Source organism: Dendrobates tinctorius, unplaced genomic scaffold (genome assembly GCF_039654945.1).
Source record: "Dendrobates tinctorius isolate UK_male_01 unplaced genomic scaffold, ASM3965494v1 ptg000254l, whole genome shotgun sequence".
Classification (NCBI taxonomy): Eukaryota; Metazoa; Chordata; class Amphibia; order Anura; family Dendrobatidae; genus Dendrobates; species Dendrobates tinctorius.
Window position 1 is genome coordinate 11,517,845 of NW_027361921.1, and position 19,656 is coordinate 11,537,500.

General features: G+C 46.2%; 1 protein-coding gene across 1 annotated transcript in view; it reads right to left on the bottom strand.

The window, feature by feature from the left end:
• The window catches only part of HSPD1 (heat shock protein family D (Hsp60) member 1), a 163,676-nt gene that overhangs the window by 108,091 nt on the left and 35,929 nt on the right, over positions 1–19,656 (bottom strand). The window contains exons 6-7 of the mRNA XM_073558160.1: positions 10,624–10,717; positions 10,271–10,439 (exon numbers count right to left, since the gene is read on the bottom strand). Coding sequence (XP_073414261.1) covers positions 10,271–10,439; positions 10,624–10,717 — 263 coding nt within the window. The remainder of the gene's footprint in view (positions 1–10,270; positions 10,440–10,623; positions 10,718–19,656) is intronic.

Consider the following 19,656-nt stretch of genomic DNA (forward strand, 5'->3'; position numbering starts at 1 on the left):
TTATCTAGATGTGTGGTGAGCACTTTGAACCCCCAAGTGCTTCACAGAAGTTTATAACGCAGAGCAGTGAAAATAAAAAATCATTTTTTTTTGCTCAAAAATGATTTTTTAGCCCGCTATTTTTTATTTTCACAAGGCTAACAGGAGAAATTGAACCACAAAAGTTGTTGTGCAATTTGTCCTGAGTACACCGATACCCCATATGTGGGGGGGGAACCACTGTTTGGGAGCACGGGAGAGCTCAGAAGGGAAGGAGCGCCATTTTGGAATGCAGACTTTGATGGAATGTTCTGCGGGCGTCATGTTGCGTTTGCAGAGCCCCTGTGTACCTAAACAGTAGAAACCCCCACAAGTGACCCCATTTTGGAAACTAGAGCCCCCAAGGAGCTTATCTAGATGTGTAGTGAGCACTCTGAATCCCCAAGTGCTTCACAGAAGTTTATAAATGCAGAGCCATGAAAATAAAAAAAATTTTTTTTTTCCTCAAAAATGATTTTTTAGCCCGCTATTTTTTATTTTCCCAAGCCTAACAGGAGAAATTGGAACCGCAAAAGTTATTGTCCAGTTTGTCCTGAGTACACTGGTACCCCATATGTGGGGGAAAACCACTGTTTGAGCGCACTGCATGGCTCAGAAGGGAAGGAGCGTCATTTGACTTTTTGAATGGAAAATTAGCTCCAATCGTTAACGGACACCATGTCGTGTTTGCAGAGCCCCTGTGTGCGTAAACTTTGGAGCTCCCCCACAAATGACCCCATTTTGGAAACTAGACCCCCTAAGGAACTTATCTAGATGCATAGTGAGCACTTTGAACCACCAGGTGCTACACAGAAGTTTATAAACGCAGAGCCGTTAAAAAAAAAAAAAAAAAAAAAAAAAAAAAATTTCCTCAAAAAATGATTTTTAGTCCACTATTTCTTATTTTCACAAGGGTAACAGGATATTTTGGACCCCAAAAGTTGTTGTCCAGTGTGTCCTGAGCACGCTGGTACCCCATAAGTGGGGGGGAACCACTGTTTGGGCACACGTTGGGGCTCGGAAGGGAAGTAGTGACGCTTTGAAATGAAGACTTGTTGGAATGGTCTGTGGGCGTCATGTTACGTTTGCAGAGCCCCTGATGTACCTAAACAGTGGAAACCCCCCACAAATGACCCCATTTTGGAAACTAGATCACCCAAGGAACTAATATAGATGTGAGGTGTGCACTTTGAACCCCCAAGTGCTTCACAGAAGTTTAGAACGCAGAACCGTGAAAATAAAAAATCATTTTTTTTCCACAAAAATAATTTTAGCCCCCATGTTTTTATTTTCCCAAGGGTAACAGGAGAAATTAGACACCGAAAGTTGTTGTGCAATTTTTCCTGAGTACCCTGAAACCCCATAAGTGGGGGTACACCACTGTTTGGGCACATGTCGGGGCTCGAAATGGAGGGAGCACCGTTTGACTTTTTGAACGCAAAATTGGCTGGAATAAATGGTGGCACCATGTCGCGTTTGGAGACCCCGTGATGTGCCTAAACAGTGGAAACCCCTCAATACTATCTCCAACCCTAACCCCAACACACGCCTAACCCCAATCCCAACCCTAATCATAACCCTAACCTCAACCCTAATCCCAACACACCCCTAACGAAATCCCAATTACAACCCTTAGTCTAACCCTAGCCCTAACGGAAAAATAAAAAAAAAATATTTTGCTTTTTTTATTATTTGTCCCTACCTATGGGGGTGGTGATTTACTTTTTTTTTTTTATTTTGATCACTATGAAAGTTTATTATAGTGATCAAAATAAATGAATCAATCTGCAGCGTTGCAGATTCGATTCGGCGCACTGCGCATGCGCCCGCCATATTCCAAGATGGCGGCGCCCATGACGCTGGATGGCGGGACATCGGGATGGATAGCGGGAGATCTGAGGCACAAAGGAGGGTGAGAGGGGGTGATCGGAGGGCAGATTATGACGGCGGCGGCCGATCGGTGCAGTCAGTCGGTGTGTGGGGGGGGGGGGGGGGGGTCGGGTCTCGGTGTCCAGCCATGTCCGATGCTATTTCAGCATCGGCCATGGTTTGGATTGTAATATTTCACCAATTTTCATTGGTGAAATATTACAATCGCTCTGATTGGCAGTTCCACTTTTAACAGCCAATCAGAGCGATCGTAGGCACGTGGGGGCTAAGCCACACCCCCAGGTGTTAACTCTGAAGGGTCCTTTGTGTGCGGGTCGGGTGACCTTCCAGTGACCCCGGTCACCCGACCCGCAGGGGGGCAATCAATTTATGACGCCACATAGGCGTCATGGGTCGTATTGTCACGACTTTTCATGACGCCTACGTGGCGTCAAAGGTCGTGAAGGGGTTAGGCCTCTTTCACACATCAGGTTTTCGCCGTTAGGTGCAATCCGGCGCTTTTGACAAAAACCGGATCCGGCGAAATTCAATGCCGGATCCGGTTCCCCCCCATTGACTTGCATTTGCGCCGGATGGCCATGCGTTTCATCCGGTTTTCGCCGGATCCGGCAATGTGTCTCAATCCGGCGTCTGGAAAAAACCGGCTACTGAAACGTTTTTGGTCTCCGGCGAAAAAGCTGGACACGCCGGATCCGGCGCGTCCGGCTTTTTCACACAATGAAAGCCTATGAGCGCCGCAATGCGCCTGATCCGGCAAAAGCCGGATCCGGTTTTTTTGGTCTGAGCATGCTCAGTAGCTCTGCCCACAAGACACAAAAGCAAGACAGTGGGACCCTCAGCCACACCCAACATGCCACCCAAGACAGCAACCAGGCGCAGGAGAAGGCAGGAGACCACTGCAGCAGCACCATCAGCACCACCACCACCCCAAATGGAGCAGCATGCTGAACAACAGGAGGGGAGTCCAGCAGCAGATGAGAGACGGTAATTATCAAATCCCCCATTCCTCCAAACTAGGGCCATGGAATATCAAGATATTCATTGGCCCTTTGTTTCTCTTTATTCAACAGCCGCCCAAGAGATGCAGCAGCAGCAGAAATGGCATCACTGGCAGCAGCAACCATACCCACAGCCATGGAGTCTGGCCATCAACAGGACAGCACATCTTCTGGGAGCCCTCCCTCGCATCGTCAGCGTTTGACGGTAAGTTTTTATTTCCAAAACCCATCATCTCTGTAATATATGTCTATTCATTGCCTTTTATTTCAAAACAGGAATCACAAGATGAAGAGGAGCTCCCAGAAGAAGAAGGAAGGGGTGGACAGACACCTGGAGTGGGCTCACAATTGGTAAGTTTTTGGCATCAAACGCAGAAACACAACATCACACTACACACAACACATAGAAAATGTTCTGCAGACCACACACAGCAAACAAATGCCTACATCCAAAGACATAACATTTTTTGTTTTCTTCTCTAGTCTTCCCAATCTGGTGCTCGGCCAAGAGGTCCTCGCAGTGCCTCCCAGGGTCGTCGGCGACAGCAACGCGGCGGTCACCAGCGTGTAAGTATAAATATTTTTGCTTTGTTTTTTTTGCACTTTTTATTTCATTTCTTTTGTGGAGGCTAATTATGTTATTTTTGTCTTTTTCTTTAACAGCCTTCACAGCGTGCTCCCGACTGACGGTGAGAATGGAGGAATCGATGTGGACCACCTCATCGATCTCGTCAGAGAAAGGGAGCCGCTCTGGAATATGGCTGACCGCCGCCACGCTGACCTGATCGTTACCCGACGACTCTGGGAGGAAATCTGTTCGCTCCTTGTGGACCGCTGGGAGGACCTCGATGTTCGGGCCCAGATTAAAGAGCGGAAGTATATACAGTACCGGTTGCTTGATGTAAACCAGTGTTTCCCGAACTCCAGTCCTCGTGGTCCCCACGGATCATGTGTTCAGGATTTCCATTTACTATGGAAATCCTGAAAACATGACCCCTGGGGACCATGAGGACTGGAGTTTGGGAAACACTGATGTTGTATACTAACCACTATGTCCTTTCTCGTTTCAGGGGACAGAATTGTGAAGCGGTGGCGGTCTGTGAGGGATCGTTTCAAGAAGGAGTTCAATAAAGAGATGCGGGCCCCGAGTGGATCTGGAGGACGCAGGAGCAAGTACAAGTACGCACGAGCCCTGTCGTTCCTCCGGGAAACAATGCTCACCAGAAGGTAAATATTACACACCACATGTGACAAAAAAATGTTTAGATGTAACTTTTTTTTTTTTCAGCCAGGGCCATACCATGTCACTATTTTAATTGTTTTTTTTTCTCTTTATTCCACAGCACGGTGAGCAGCACTCGGGAGCCTGCACAATTGGACCCTTCTGAGGGGATCCCTGAGGAGACCGGCACCGAGGGACACTTCGACCGCCCCGGTACATCTGCACCTTCCCAGCCTTCCCACACATTCGACCCATCTGTACCATCCACCAGCACAGGAGCATCGTGGCCGCCTACATTACATGAAGCTGCTGGTGAGGAGATCGCTTTCCCTTTACCCCATCCTTCTGCCCCTGCCACCTCTAGTACACCTGCGGGTACTGGGCGGCAGCAGCAGAGGGGTCAGGAAAAGAGTTATGCGCCAGAGTTCTTTCATCTGAATGCATCTTTCCAGAACTGTCTAAATGTCTTGTCAGAGCAAATCTCCGCAGGCTTTCAGCAGATCAACTCCAGCATTCTGGAGGTGAAGACACTTCTGCAAACCATGCATTCAGAAGCAAGATCTTCGCCAAACCACACCTTTTTCAGGTCTGTTGTGGAGCGCATGGAAACGCCATCTCCTACCCAGCAGATGCATGTAATGCATTCGTGCCACGGTGCTCTACAGCAGGTTACCTCCCAACCTCCACCTCCCACCACTGTAGTTCCTCCACCTGCACCCCCTCCAGCCACTTTCCATCCTCCCCCTCCTATTACATACCAGCAACCTCCCCACTTCCAGCAACCTGCCCCATACCAAACTCCTTCCCCATACCAAACTCCTTCCCCATACCAAACTCCTTCCCCATACAACTTTCCATCAACATCTGCTCCTACAGTCCCTGCCCAACCCTCCACTCCACCGGCCACCACCTCTTCTGCCTCCCACATGTCCACCCATTTCCACACCATCACCTCTAACTGTTCCTTCCCCACCACGATCCCAGTCCTCTCTCCACACTCCCATTGTCGAAGTGTCCCGCAGCCCCTCCAGCAGTATTTCCACCCCACACTACACCGAGTTATAATGTTTTTTTTGTAATAAAAATGCCCATTTGGTTGGTTTCAAACCTTTATTAAAAAAGTTTTTTTTAACTTTAAAAACAGTTTACACAAAAAAAAATATTTTAAATAAAAGTTAAATTATTGTTTACACTGGTTGTCTGTCATTTCTTTCTGCGGCGAAATATGTTTAAAAAAAAGGTTAAATACAGGGTATTTAAAAGGTAAAAAGGTATTCAAAACCAGGTATATAACTGTGGGTAAATTTTAGCTTTTTGCCACAGTTGTGTTCCTGGTTGTGTTTGAAGCAAAGTATTTCACCTAAAAAGTTGTGTTTATTGTTGGTGATTTCCTAACAATGTACACAACTTTTGTTAAAAGGTGAAATACTTTGCATAAAACACAACCAGGTACACACCTGTGGCCTAAAGCTAAAAATAGAGACCATGACAAGATAGCCAACTTTGGTTGGCAAAGGTATATACTGTTGGTACAGAAGGTACACAAGTTTGGTTAGGGCACAAATCTTTCACACTCTGTCATCCTGCCAGTGTACTCTGCCTTGAGGTGACATAAAGTATAGTGCAAAATTGTCCCTCATTACTGAAACCGTCACAGAACTTCTAGTGGTAATGTCATGGTAATCTTGCAAGGTGGTTTCTTCAGAGGTGTCCTCAATGGAAATGGGTTCCTTGCAGATAACAAAATTGTGGAGTACCACGCAAGCTTTGATCACCTCGTCCACAGTTTCTGTCTTGAGGTTGATCGCAGTCAATAGGACCCGCCATTTGGCTGTCAGAATACCAAAGGTACATTCAACCATTCTTCTTGCTCTTGTGAGGCGGTAATTAAAAATGCGTTTTGGTCTTGTCAATCCTCTGCTAGAGTACGGTTTCAAAAGGTGTTCTGACAGCTGGAAGGCTTCATCCCCTACACAGACAAATGGCATAGGTGGACCAGATGTTTGCGGCAGCGGTCTAGGTGGTGGGAACTGGAAGGTGTTTCCATACAGTTTACGCCCCATGGCAGACAGTTTGAAAACTTGAGAGTCATTGGAGCGGCCATAGGCCCCAATATCAACCGCAATAAATTTGTATTCCGCGTCAGCGATGGCCATGAGGACAATTGAAAAATATTTCTTGTAATTGAAATATTCCGATCCCAATCCAGCTGGCTTTACAATGCGGATATGTTTCCCGTCCACAGCGCCCAAGCAGTTGGGAAACTGACATATCTGTTGAAACTTGTCAGCAATTTCAATCCACCTCGCTGTTGTGGGCTCTGGTAAAAACTCTTCAGCTAAGGAGTCCCACAGTGCACGGCATGTGTACTTCACAATTCCAGATATGGTGGAAATCCCGAGTCTGTACTGGAAATGCAGTGACGAAAGGGATTCTCCAGTTGCAAGAAATCTGTGGGGAATTAAAAAACAATAAATTAGTTTTAAATCACAGCATTACATACCAAAACTGAGCTATAACACTTGGAGATACAAACTACCACCAACAAGATTGCAGTGAAAGTGTGCTCTGATACGATCACATCCAATAAATGTGGCTTACCTTAAAGTCACCATCAGACGCTCTGCGGGTGAAACAGAGAAGCGGCAATAGGTGTCCGCTTTTCTTATGAGGTGTGCAATGCGCTCCACCAAGTAATCAAAATTCTCCATTTTCATCCGAACATATCCAAAAAATTTATCCGGGTTTCGTCGTAGGTCCATGCAGAGTGTAGAATAGACCCCACGCGTCATTCTCTTGGCTGTGATGGGGTGGATCCACAAACGTCGTCTACGATGCCTGATGCAATGCTGTCTCGCTCTCTCCTTCTCCAGAACAATCACCCTCAAACGATTCGCCTCCACTATAAAATCCGCCAAATTCTTCAAAATATTTCCAATGACAACATCCATCTTCGCCAGTAACTTGCTCTTCTCTCCAACCTGCACTTTCTCCTCTACAACCTGTCAAAGAAGGGCTGTAGGAACATGCTATATATAGTTTTCCAGTAGCCAATCCCGTTCGGAAGGCCACAAGGGTCAATTTTAAAAACCGGATCCGGCGTAATCCGTCGAAAAACGGATAAAAAAAAAAAGGATGAACCGGATGAGACGGATCCGGTTTTGTCTGTCAAGAACAAGACGGATCCGGCAGAAAACCGGATCCGGCACATCAGGTTTTACAAAACATTTGCCGGATCCGGCGTTCCGGCACGACGCCGGATCGCGCCTGACGCCGAAAACCTGATGTGTGAAAGTAGCCTAACAGGAGAAATTGGACCCCAAAAGTGGTTGTACAGTTTGTCCCGAGTACGCTGATACCCCATATGTGGGGGATGACCACTGTATGGGCACAAGTCAGGGCTCGGATGGGAACTAGTGACATTCTGAAATGCTGACTTTTATGGAATGGTCTGCCGGCATCATGTTACATTTGCAGAGCCCTTGATGTACCTAAACTGTGGAAACCCCCCCCACAAGTGACCAATTTTGGAAACTAGACCTTCCAAGGAACTTATCTAGATGTGTTATGAGCACTTTGAACCCCCAAGTGTTTCACAGAAGTTTATAATGCAGAGACGTGAAAATAAAAAAATCATTTTTTCCTCCAAAAATGATTTTTTTTAGCTCGCAATCTTTTATTTTCACAACGGTAACAGGAGAAATTGGACCACAAAAGTTGTTGTCCAGTTTGTCCTGAGTACGCTGGTACCCCATATGTTGGGGGGAACCATTGTTTGGGCACACGTCAGGGCTCGGAATGGAAGTAGTGACGTTTTGAAATGCAGACTTTGATGGAATAGTCTGCGGTCGTTACGTTTGCAGAGCCCCTGATGTGCCTAAACAGTGGAAACCCCCCACAAGTGACCCCATTTTGGAAACTAGACCTTCCAAGGAACTTATCTAGATGTGTTATGAGCACTTTGAACCCCCAAGTGCTTCACAGAAGTTTATAATGCAGACGTGAAAATGAAAAGATTTTTTTTTTTCCACAAAAATAATTTAGCCCCCAATATTTTATTTTCCCAAGGGTAACAGGAGAAATTAGTCCCCAAAAGTTGTTGTGCAATTTTTCCTGAGTATGCTGATACCCCATATGTTGGGGTAAACCACTGTTTGGATACATGTTGGGGCTTGGAAGGGAGGGAGCACGGTTTGACTTTTTGAACGCAAAATTGGCTGGAATCAATGGTGGCACCATGTCGCGTTTGGAGACCCCTGATGTGCCTAAACAGTGGAAACCCCTCAATTCTATCTCCAACACTAACACAAACACACCCCTAACCACAACCCTAACACATCTCTAACTCTAATCCCAACCCTAACCACAAGCCTAACCCTAATCCACCTCTAACCCTAATCCTGACCCTAATGCTAACCCCGACTCTATTTCCAACCCCGACCCTAATTCCAACCCTGACCTTAATTCCAACCCTAATGGAAAAATAAAAATATTTTTATTTTATTAGTTGTGCCTACCTATGTGGGTGATAATAGGGGGTTTATTTACTTTTTATTTCATTTTGGTCACTGTGAGAGTGATCAAAATGAAAGAATGGAATCTGCAGCCGGCAGATTCGGGCGGGCACACTGCGGCTGCCATTTTCCAAACTGACGGCGCCCATGATCCGGACCCGCGGGACACCGGGAGCGACAGGGGGACTCAGAAGGTACCGGGGGGGTGAGGGGAGCGGAGGGAAGGGGAGAGGGGGCAGATGACAGCGGCGGCAGATCGGTGGGGCGGAGGGGCAGATTATGACGGCGGTGGCCGATCGGTGGCGGCAGCCGATCGGTGCCGTCAGTCGGTGTAGGGGGGGGGTGGGTCGGGTCTCGGTGTCCAGCCATGTCCGATGCTATTTCGGCATCGGCCACAGCTGGATTGTAATATTTCAAAAATTTTTATTGATGAAATATTACTAATCGCTCTGATTGGCTGTTAAAAGTGAAACAGCCAATCAGAGCGATCGTAGCCACGTGGGGGCGAAACCAGGCCCCCTGTGGTGAATTACAAAGCCCCCTGTATCAGCGGGTCAGGTGACCTTTCATTGACCCCGGTCACCCGACCCGCAGATGGGCTTTGAAGTCATGACACAGGGTATGCGTCATGGGTCGGATTGGCACCGACTTTCATGATGCATACGCTGTGACACATCAACATTTTAAAATCACTATGATATAACAAAAGTACAGAAGGTTTTGCATTTGTGAACTAAGCCTTGAGACTCTTTCAGATTGTTATTTCCCCCTTTGCTTTTGTTTTAATTCCTTGACATTCAAACGCCATAACTGTACTTTCCCATCAAGATGTATGAGGGCTTCTTTTCTGCAGGACAACTTATAGTTGAGTGACAGCTTTTACACGTGTACTGGAAAGATGGAAAAAGAAAAAAAAAAAAAAAAAAAAACGCAAACACCCAAGTGGCTGCATAATGAGAACCACCAGAATGTTTGCCTGCCATGTTTGCTACCATTTAAATGCTAGTGTCATGATTGACTGTGGCACCTGAGATTCCAAGTTGGTGAACTAAAACAGAATTCTTACTCCAGCAATTAGGGTGCCTGCCGTATACCACAGTTGGCACCAGTGCTGTAATTAACTGGCTTAGGAACAGCACACAAATATGCAGTTCATATAAGTGGGATATCACTGAAGAGTTAAAGCCACCATGAGAATGCTGTCCAATCTGCAGTCAGGTTATGGAGGAGGAGGGACTGAGAACATTGACCGTTTTGCAAGAAGAAATTCAGTATAACCAGTGTAGTCACCATTTCAGCTTTTGCTTTCTGTGATTTTTGGTACAGTGGGTGGTCATATCAGTGACTTTAGCCATCTCTGTATACATACAAAAATGGTTTATCAACGGATAGGATCACCACTGGACCACACAAGCTATACTGCATCTTTTCTCACCAACCTTAACTTTGCTCCTTCTGCTCTATAACATGCCACCTGCAGATTGGATTGCATTACATTTTCACAATAAAAGGAACATTTTAAAAATTAAATTTCTAAACACTGTGCCATGGTTATAAAGTTACCGCTCATACATTAATCATTATTGCCAAAAGATCATGTTTGCATTTAATTTGACAAAAGTCTTTACCTGTTAAGAACTAGAGTACTCAGAGCTTCCCCATCAACATCTTCAGCGATTATCACCAAAGGTTTGCGATGTGCATTAGCAATCTCAAGAGCGGGTACTATGGACTGCACACTGGAAATCTTCTTTTCACTTAGTAAAATATATGCATCCTGGAATTCACATTTTTGACCTGAAAATATGAGTAGTTATTCCTAGTAAACCTCAGGCAAATTAATGTTTAAGTGACACTTTCCTAATGGCGGCATGCTGAACAACATGAGGAGCATATATTGGTGGATACTGAGTAAGTCATGTAAGGATTACGAATTGCAATTGACTTCAGAATCTAAGTACTGAGAAAACAATGGACTCACCTTTACTGGTATTTATGAAGTATGGAGAAATGTAACCCCTGTCAAACTTCATTCCTTCAATTATTTCCAATTCATCATGAAGAGTTTTGCCATCCTATAAAATATTTATTGGCGGTAATATTATTATTGAGTTTGATTAGTTAAATGTTATCCAGGACTTTGCTTAATTTAAAACACAGGGCTAAAAACTGGGCTCAGAAGCTACACCCCCCTCCATACAGATCATTTGACAGGTCCGTAGTATAAAACAGACACCTACCTATGAACACCAGTAGTCGTAGATCACCTCAGTTTAACTGCTTAAAGGGGTTGTCTGGGCTTTTCACATAATCTCAGTACATATCTGGGCTGCAGAATTATGACAAGTAGTAATTTACTTTCTGTCAATAGTTTGCACGGTTTTCTAGATATTCTGAACAGAACGTCCAAGGGGGAGGGGGGGGTGTTATGGCATTGAAATGAGAACTAGTCGTAACCTCCTACTCTACTCCAAACATGCCCTCTATAGCAACAACCCCACCCTCCACAGCTACAGGCCCTCCCCGTCCACATGAAGCCTTGCTTTGTCCAACTCCTGGTTTTGAATGGGTAATAATAAGCCTTGCTTTGTCCAACTCCTGGTTTTGAGTGCTGGAGATGTCGTCCTTAGTGGGATTTGAACCCAGGACTCCATCGCTGCAAGGCTGCAGTGCTAACCTCTGAGCCACCGTGCTGCCCATAGCACTTGTAAATGAAACACACAAGTCTGAATGAGGACTAATACTCCAGACCACATACAGGGGTTGATGATGAAAAACAACATCTTAAATTCCTCCGAACAGATGCAACGTTATGACTTATAGGTCTTTTTCAAGCATATATAGCAGTACAAAGTAGCAGGTTTAAATAGTGTGGGTTAATCAGTAAAACACCAATCAAAACCCCGTTGGTCAATCACAGCCCACCCAACATATTATCCACACACAATACATATTTAAAAGTCACATCTCAAGCCCTTATTCACCATAGGTGCAAATAGCAGAAAACTGCACCATATTCACTACAATATACCACATTAACAACTGGGTACTAGAAACATGGAGACTGATCTCTCAATCATATGTGAGCATTGTCCTAGTAACTGTGCCTCCAATTCATGCAGCAAGTCCTGTGCCGTCACAGTTAAGCCCCCGTTACACATAGCGATATCGCTAGCAATATCGCTGTAACGTCACCGATTGTGACGTTATAGCGATATTGCTAGCGATATCGCTATGTCTGATACTTACCTCTGACCGCTCCCCTGCTGCTGGTCGCGCGAGAACGTCCTGGACTGTTTCTCGTCGGCCGCTTCCTGTGGCGCTGACGAGCGACGCGTGGAGGTGGGCGGGAGGACGTCAGGATCGCCACGTCTGACAGGTAAGTAGCAGGGTGGATAAAAATCTTGATTTTTTTAAAAAAATCAAAAAAATCAGATTTTTTTGATTTAAATCAGATTTTTTTGATTTAAATCATTTTTCTTTTCATAGACTTTAACCATCCCAGTAAAATGTCTGTTAAAAAAATAGGTTGTAAATTAATTGCCAGACTTACCACTAGTACTAGGCTCCTGGTGCATAAGAAGCTGTGGGGGTTCATTGACATTAGTTGTATCACTATCAACATCTTCATTTCCCTTCTGGTTGCAGTTTTCATAATGTGATTTCAAACGGCAAACAAGTCCTTGGATATCCTTTTGACAGTATTTGCACTTTGCTCTTGCACCTTTCTTTCCAAGATCTGCTGCTGGCATCTCAACAAAATGAACCCAAATAGGGTCTCTCTTACGACCTGCTGCCATGGCTCACACAGATCACTTATGAAGTTTGATTGTTACTACAGCCTGAGCCAAGCACTGCTGATGTTACTACAGCCTGAGCCAAGTACTGCTGACTATCCAACAAGTTTGGGCATGTCAACTGAATGCAGGGAAAAAGAAACTAAACCAAAACTGAAACCAAGCTAGAAGTGTGGAATTAAAGGGGCAGTATGAACAAAATGTGGAGGCTATTAATAGTTTATACAATTAAGACATGCTGCTTTTAAACACCTACCTATTGCCATATAGTAAAACAAAAAAGATTTTTACTTACTTTGGGGTCCCCCCCTCACCCTGGCGTTAGATTGTTGCCCCTAGTTTCGTCCGTGTAACTATGGGCGCACATGCACACTGCTCTCACTTCTCATTTTAATCGTGATTTATATTAAAAAAAAACCTTTTGATTTAAATCAGTGATTTAAATCATGATTAAAATCATGATTTAAATCGATCCGATTTAAATAGAAAAAAATCTTTTGATTTAAATCGTGATTTAAATCATGATTTAAATCGGCGTGATTTAAATCAATCCACCCTGGTAAGTAGCGACCCCTGCTATGTCGCTGGTGAGATCTGCCTGTGTGGCAGCTCACTAGCGACCACTTAGCGATGCACTAGCGATCCATATTGTTGTTGAGATCGCTGGTGCATCGCTAAGTGTAACGGTACCCTAATGCGCACAATCTCACAATCTGCTATAAGGTCATTGGATAAAAAAAAAAAAAAAAAAAAAAACACCACACAAAATGATCACACAGGTGCAGCTAAGCAACCAAAAGTATGCAAAAAAAGAGCATGTGTGGGAGCTGACCAATCCCAGGCTACGCACCGCACACTACCATCACCCAGTCCAGATCACTTGATCGTCAGTCCAATGAAGTGCCCGTTGTTGGCCAACAAGAGTTCCGCATTCCATTGTTGTGGAAATACAGATCACAGGACCAAAGCAGCCATAGGAGGCAATCCTATGCAACCAATCCAGGTGATCACCTGAACCAAATCTTACTTAACGAAGTAAAGTATAAAAAAACCCTGCTGTGGTGTTCACAATCCTGGTGCAATAGGACAAGCTGGCTAACAAAACAAGTGTTAGTAACATCCCAAAAGTAATAAGAATGACAAACACAGAGATTAGACCTACCCGGTAATATTTCCAGGAGTCCATCCAGACAGCACCATGTAGGTTGTCCTTCCTTCCATCCTTATAGGGACAGGAAATGCACGAGAGGTTAAAAGGTCCCCGTCCCCTCCCACTCTCCAGTGATTTTTCCAAGTACCACACCAGTATGGATGCAATTTTTATTTATTGAGATTTTGTACAAGCATATCATTACAAATACAAATCTTAGGGAGGGAACTAGCAGTGCTGTCAGGATCGACTCCTTGAAATAATATTACCGGTAGGTCTAATCTCCGTTTTTCAGAACGTCCCTCCTGAAAGCACCATGGAGAATACTAAAGTAGGAATTCATTAGGGTGGGACCACTGCTTGTAGCATCTTACAACCAAAGGTCATCTGGCTAGCTGCCAACGTGTCCAATTTATAGTGTCTACAGAAAGTGTTTAGTGTAGCCAAGGTGGCATATTTGCTCTACTGAAGCCCCCGCCCTCTCGGCCCATGACGTTGCTATCGCCCTGGTGGAATGAGCTCTAAGCCCTTCTGGTATAGGTACTCCTTCCGCCTCGTATGCCGAGGAGATGGTTGACATTATCCACCTTGCTAGGGAGTGCCTAGATGCTTCCTTACCCCCATATTGGACAAACAACTTTGTCTTGTCGCCATTCTCGAGTGGCTTCTAAGTAGTGTGTGACGGCTCGTCTGACGTGAAAGAGTGAAAGAATCTTTTTTTCATTTTTCGGGGATGGGCAAAGTGAGGGTAGGACCATCTCCTGGTTTAAATTTTGGGGAGATACTACCTTAGCGAGGAATCCCGGGTTCAATTTTAATATTATGCAGTCGTCAAATATTTGAATGTAGGGGTTCTGAACTGACAGGGCTTGGATCTCATCCAGCCGCTTGGTTGAGGTGATGGCCACCAAAAAGACGGTTTTAAGTGTGAGTCTTGTGACATCCCATTTTCGATATCGGCTCGTATGGGGGTTTGCATAGAGTGTTAAGTACCAGATTTAGGTCCCACGGGGGAACTGTTATCCTTAACATGGGACTCAATCTCTGGATGGCCTTTGAAAAATGCACCATCCATGGATGAGATGCCAAGGAGAAATCAAAGAAAGTACTTAAAGCCGCTATCTGAACTTCGTGTGCTCGTACTCATACCTTTATTAAATCCTGCCTGGAAAAAGTCAAGGATTTGGGGGATATCTGGGTGAGACGGGTCTATGGGGCTACTACCACATTCCTAGCAGAACTTCTTCCAAATCTTAAGATAGACTGCACTTGTAACGGGCTTACGGCTGGCCTGCATCGTGGAAATCACTTGGTCAGAGAGGCCTCTGGTTTTTAGGATCACTGTTGTGAACTCATTTTCTGTTCGGCCTCTGGTTTCTGGTGAGGGAACTGGTTGTGCTGACAGAGGAGTTGTGAGAGTTCTCTTTCCAGGCTCCCTCTGGTGGTGGCAGGAGGTAATGAAGCTGATGTAATTAAGAGACCTGCCACCTGATGAGGATTGGACATCTGGAATCTCAGACTGGATTTAAGACAGACTCCCCCCCCCATTCCCATGCTTGTGATTTTTTCCTGCCTCCTGAGGTCTTAGTTTCCAGCTCAGTTCCTGCCTTCTCAAGCTAAGTTGTCTCTGCTAATGTTCACATTTGATTTGGTTTATTCTGTTTTTTGTGTGGTCAGCCAGCCCCGGCTGGGGCTGTGCTGAATTTCCACTCTTATGTCACTGTATGTGCCAATTTGCTTTTGTCCCTTATTAGATTGGCATATTCTGAGAACAGAGCAAAAAGAGGCCAGAGTGCTGATATAGTGGGTGAAGTCTAGTGACTTCAGGGTTTTTTTGCCATCAGAAGTGTTGGACATTTTTGCAGGTTTTTTGGCATGATTGCAGACAGTATCTTTCCTTTCCTGTCCTTTCTAGTTAGTGTGGGCCCCATCGTTTGCTCAGCCTATTTTCCTGTGTTTGTGCTTTCATCTTGTGTCACCGTCAATACATGTGTGGGGGCTGTCTATTCCTTAGGGGTCTGCTCTGGGGCAGTTTAGATTTCCACTTTTCTTGCTTTAGGCTTGTTTAGTCCTCCGGCTGTGACGAGGCATCTAGAATCATCGTAGGTACGCTCCACGGTTGCTGTTAGTTGTGTGGTTAGGATCAGGGGTCTGCAATCCGCGTAGTTACCAATCTCTCTGGTTTTCTGTGACTTAGCTTGGTTTTGCTTTCCTCCTCGGTGACCCATTCATAACAGATCACCCTCTCAGGATCCATGCTACCAACTGTAGGTTATCCGGATTTGGGTGCAAAACTGGACCCTGGGAAAGCAGGTCTTCTGCTGCTGGTAGATGGAGCGGCCCCCTCCTGAGGCGTCTTTTCCAGGAGGGGAAACCAGCTTCTTCTTGGCCAGAAGGGGACCACTAGCATTACCCATGCTCCTTCCTCCTAGATCTTTCTGAGGACTCTCGGTATTATAGCAATGGGAGGAAAGCCATAAAGAAGTCCCCCTCCCCATCTCTGGTTCAAGGCATCGACCGCTTCTGGACGGTCCGCTGGATTGAGGGAGAAAAAAAAAAAAAAAATTAATCATCTCTGTAGCTTGGAGTTCTTTCTTGTCACGAAGAGGTCCAGCTGGGGGGTTCCCCACCAGTGGCACAAGTCTATGAATATTTCTTCCTTCAATTCCCACTCGGTGGCTCAGACTTCTCGTCTGCTCAGATAATCGGCTATGTTGTTCCTGGAGCCTTCTAGGTGAACCACTGATATGGAGCGAACATTGTTCTCCGCCCATGTGAAGATGCGGGCAGCCAGGCACTGAAGCTTCTCGTGTCTTGGGCCTCCCTGTTGTCGTAGGAAAGATACTGTGGTTACGTTGCCCGACATGACCTTTATATGTTGGTCCTGTAGACTTGACCGACTTCGTTTTAGTGTCTCCCAAACAGCTCGTAGCTCTCTGTAGTTTGAGGACTGAGAACTGATGTTTCCGGGCCATGTTCCTTGAAGATACCTTCCTTCCAGATGGGCCCCCCATCAATTTCTGCTGGCATCCGTGACGATAGTCACGCACGGTGATAGGATCCAAGGCACCCCCTGGCTGTTCTGCTGTTCTTGTGACTGGTCCACCACTTCAGAGATGATTTTAGGGCTGGAGACAGACGAATCTCTTTGTCCAGCGAGGTCTGCCGTCTGTCCCATTTTGACAGGATTTCCATTTGTAGTCTTGTGTGAGCCTGACTCCACATTACGCAAGGTATGCATGCTGTCAGAGTTACTAGGACCTTCATTGCGGTTCTTATGGAGATTCGATTTTCCCATAGCTGACCGACTTTGTTCCTCACAGTCTCCTTTTTTTATTTCCGGTAAAAACAAGGTTCTTCTGGAATTAACATGACTCCCAAGAATTTTTTTCGGGTTCCGGGCTGCAGATCTGACTTGGCTTTGTTCAGGATCCAACCTAGGTTCTGGAGCGTGGCGATCACCAAGTCGAGTGGTCTTTAACTCTGATGCTGAATGAGCTATTACGAGAAAGTCGTCCAGGTATGGAACGATGATTATGCCACTTTGTCTTAAGTGTGCCACGATCTCTGCGACCAGCTTCGTAAAGACCTGGGGTGCCGACGCTAGTCCGAATGGAAGAGCCTGAAACTGAAAATGGTAGTACTCGATCCCTATTTTTAGTGTAAACCGAAGGAACTTCTCAGAGTGAGGGTGGATGGGAGCATGGTAGTATGCACTCTCTAGATCTATTGTGCACATTGCGGCGTTCAGGTCTATGAGAGGGATGGTGGTTTTAAGGGACTCCATTCTGAATCTTTTGTATCGGATCCATTGGTTTAGTGGTTTCAAATTTATAATGGTCCGACTCTCTTACGAAGGTTTTTTTACTGTGAAAAGAGTTCAATTGTGGCCCTGACCCCTCTGTTTCTGGAACCGGAACCACTACGTTTGCGCTTAACAGATCTTTTACGTCTGCACATATAGGGTCTATGAGGGGGTTTTGGAGAGGGGATTTGTAACTACAAATGCTGGGGGTGAAGGGGGGTTTGTGAATTCGAGGGTATGGCCCAGGGAAACAGTGTTCAGGATACACCGGTTCTGGGAGATGAGCCCCCATGCATCCGAGAAGTGTTTGAGGCGACCCCATACTGTTCTGGCGTCATTGTCTCCTGCTCCTGGAACTTTGTCCGGAGCGAGAAGGGGGCCCCCCCCCCCCCCCCCCACTTTTCCCTCCCTTCGGGTACTCCCAGCGAGCTGATCTCCCTTTCCCTCTATATTCCTGCCTTTGGGAAGGACGGGACCTCTGAAAGGGAAAATATTTTTTGTGGCAGTCTCCAGAATTTTATCTAAGACTGGTCTGAATACCTTCCCACCTGAAAAGGGTATTTTTTGATTGGTAATCCCCTGCCCAGGTCTTCATCCATATGGCTCAACGAGCCGCATTGGATAAAGAATTATTCTTGGCCACAAATCGCACCAATTCGGCTGAAGCATCCGCCAGGAATCCGGTTGCGATCCTCAACAGGGGAAGGCTCTCTAAGATATCACCTCTGGGGGTTTTCCCCTTTATCTGCTTTTCTAGCTGGTCGATCCATAGGTGCATGGATCTGGCGACCGATGTGGCGGCTATGTTAGTCTTCACAACCGCCGCAGAGGCCTCCCAAGCCCTCTTTAGGAGCCCATCGGCCTTCTTGTCCATGGGTTCCTTGAGACTAGAGGAATCCTCAAAAGAGGATTGAAGTCTTTGACACCCTGGCCACTGGGTTGTCGGTCTTAGGAACCTCATCCCAAGTGTTAATGTCCTCCTGGTTGAATGGTAGCCGAAGCCTGAAGTCTCGAGGAATGACGAGCAGCTTCTCGTCTTCCCATTCCTCCAAAATCATTGTACGGATATGGTCATTAACAGGAAAGACCTGGTGAATTCTAGCTCTTAGGCCCCCAAACATTTAGTCCTGGACAGAATGAGTCTTTGGGGCCTCCTCAATTTGCATAGTGCTTCTTACAGCGCTGAGAAGCTCGTCCGTGTTTTATGATTAGAGATATCTTTTTCCAATCTCGGGGGGGTTCTGAGGTGATCTCGCCCTCCTCCTCAGAGTCTGTATTTAGCGACTGGACATCTTTGTCCGATGACTGATCGGGCTCCCTTCTTGGCCTCTTCGTGTGGGGCTGATTGGATGACTAGGTAGGTAGCAGTCCTGAGACAGAGGCCTGGACCTCCTCTCCGACCATTGTGCATATCTCGGCAGAGCCTGCTCGCCTCTCTGACGATCCTGAGGGTGCACCCCTCACATAGGGGTTTTTTTTCCCATGACCCAAGTAGCTTGCTGGCACAGATGGGGCATTTATTGGATTTGCCTGATTTCCTGGACGTTGATGCTGCCGGGGTTGGAGCCGTATTTTCCTACATAAATCACAGGAATCTTTTGGTTAAAGCTCCTGTCTTTCCATGTCATGTACCATCGTGCCCCACTTACAGGCATTGGTGGTTCAGGGTGATCGCTGGCTCTTACAGCGTCTTCCATGACGGGTGTATGGTAGTCGTGTATGGCCAACCCCCCCGCCGCTTAATTTATCCTACCTTGTCTTGCGTGGGTTGATTGATCCTCATGCTGTCTGCCGCGTTGCCGTTCCATTTCCGAGTGCCAGAGCGCTGCTCCATGGGACTCCTGGCAGAGACCCCCCTTCCTTGGGGGGGGGGGGGGGGGGGGTGTCTGCCCCGGACCTCTTGACAGGGGGAAGGTGGAGTTCGGACTCTCGATCCCCCTGAGCCCGCAAGATAAGTGCTGGACGCCAAGGTTGGCTTCACTTTTCCACGACCTCTACCGTGCCTGTCCTTACAGGGACAGGAAAAACACTGGAGTGTGGGAGGGGACCTTTTAACCTCTCGTGCATTTCCTGTCCCTATAAGGATGGATGGAAGGACAACCTCCATGGTGCTGTCAGGAGGGACGTCCTGGAAATACCTTTTAACCATGCTAAAGGAGTTGAAAAGAAAAGTCTTGAGTGAAGAAAAGAAGGGCTCAATTCTGGCTTTACTAGCAGAGAGATACAGTGAGCGTCGTGTTGCCTCATACCCCAGAAATGCTG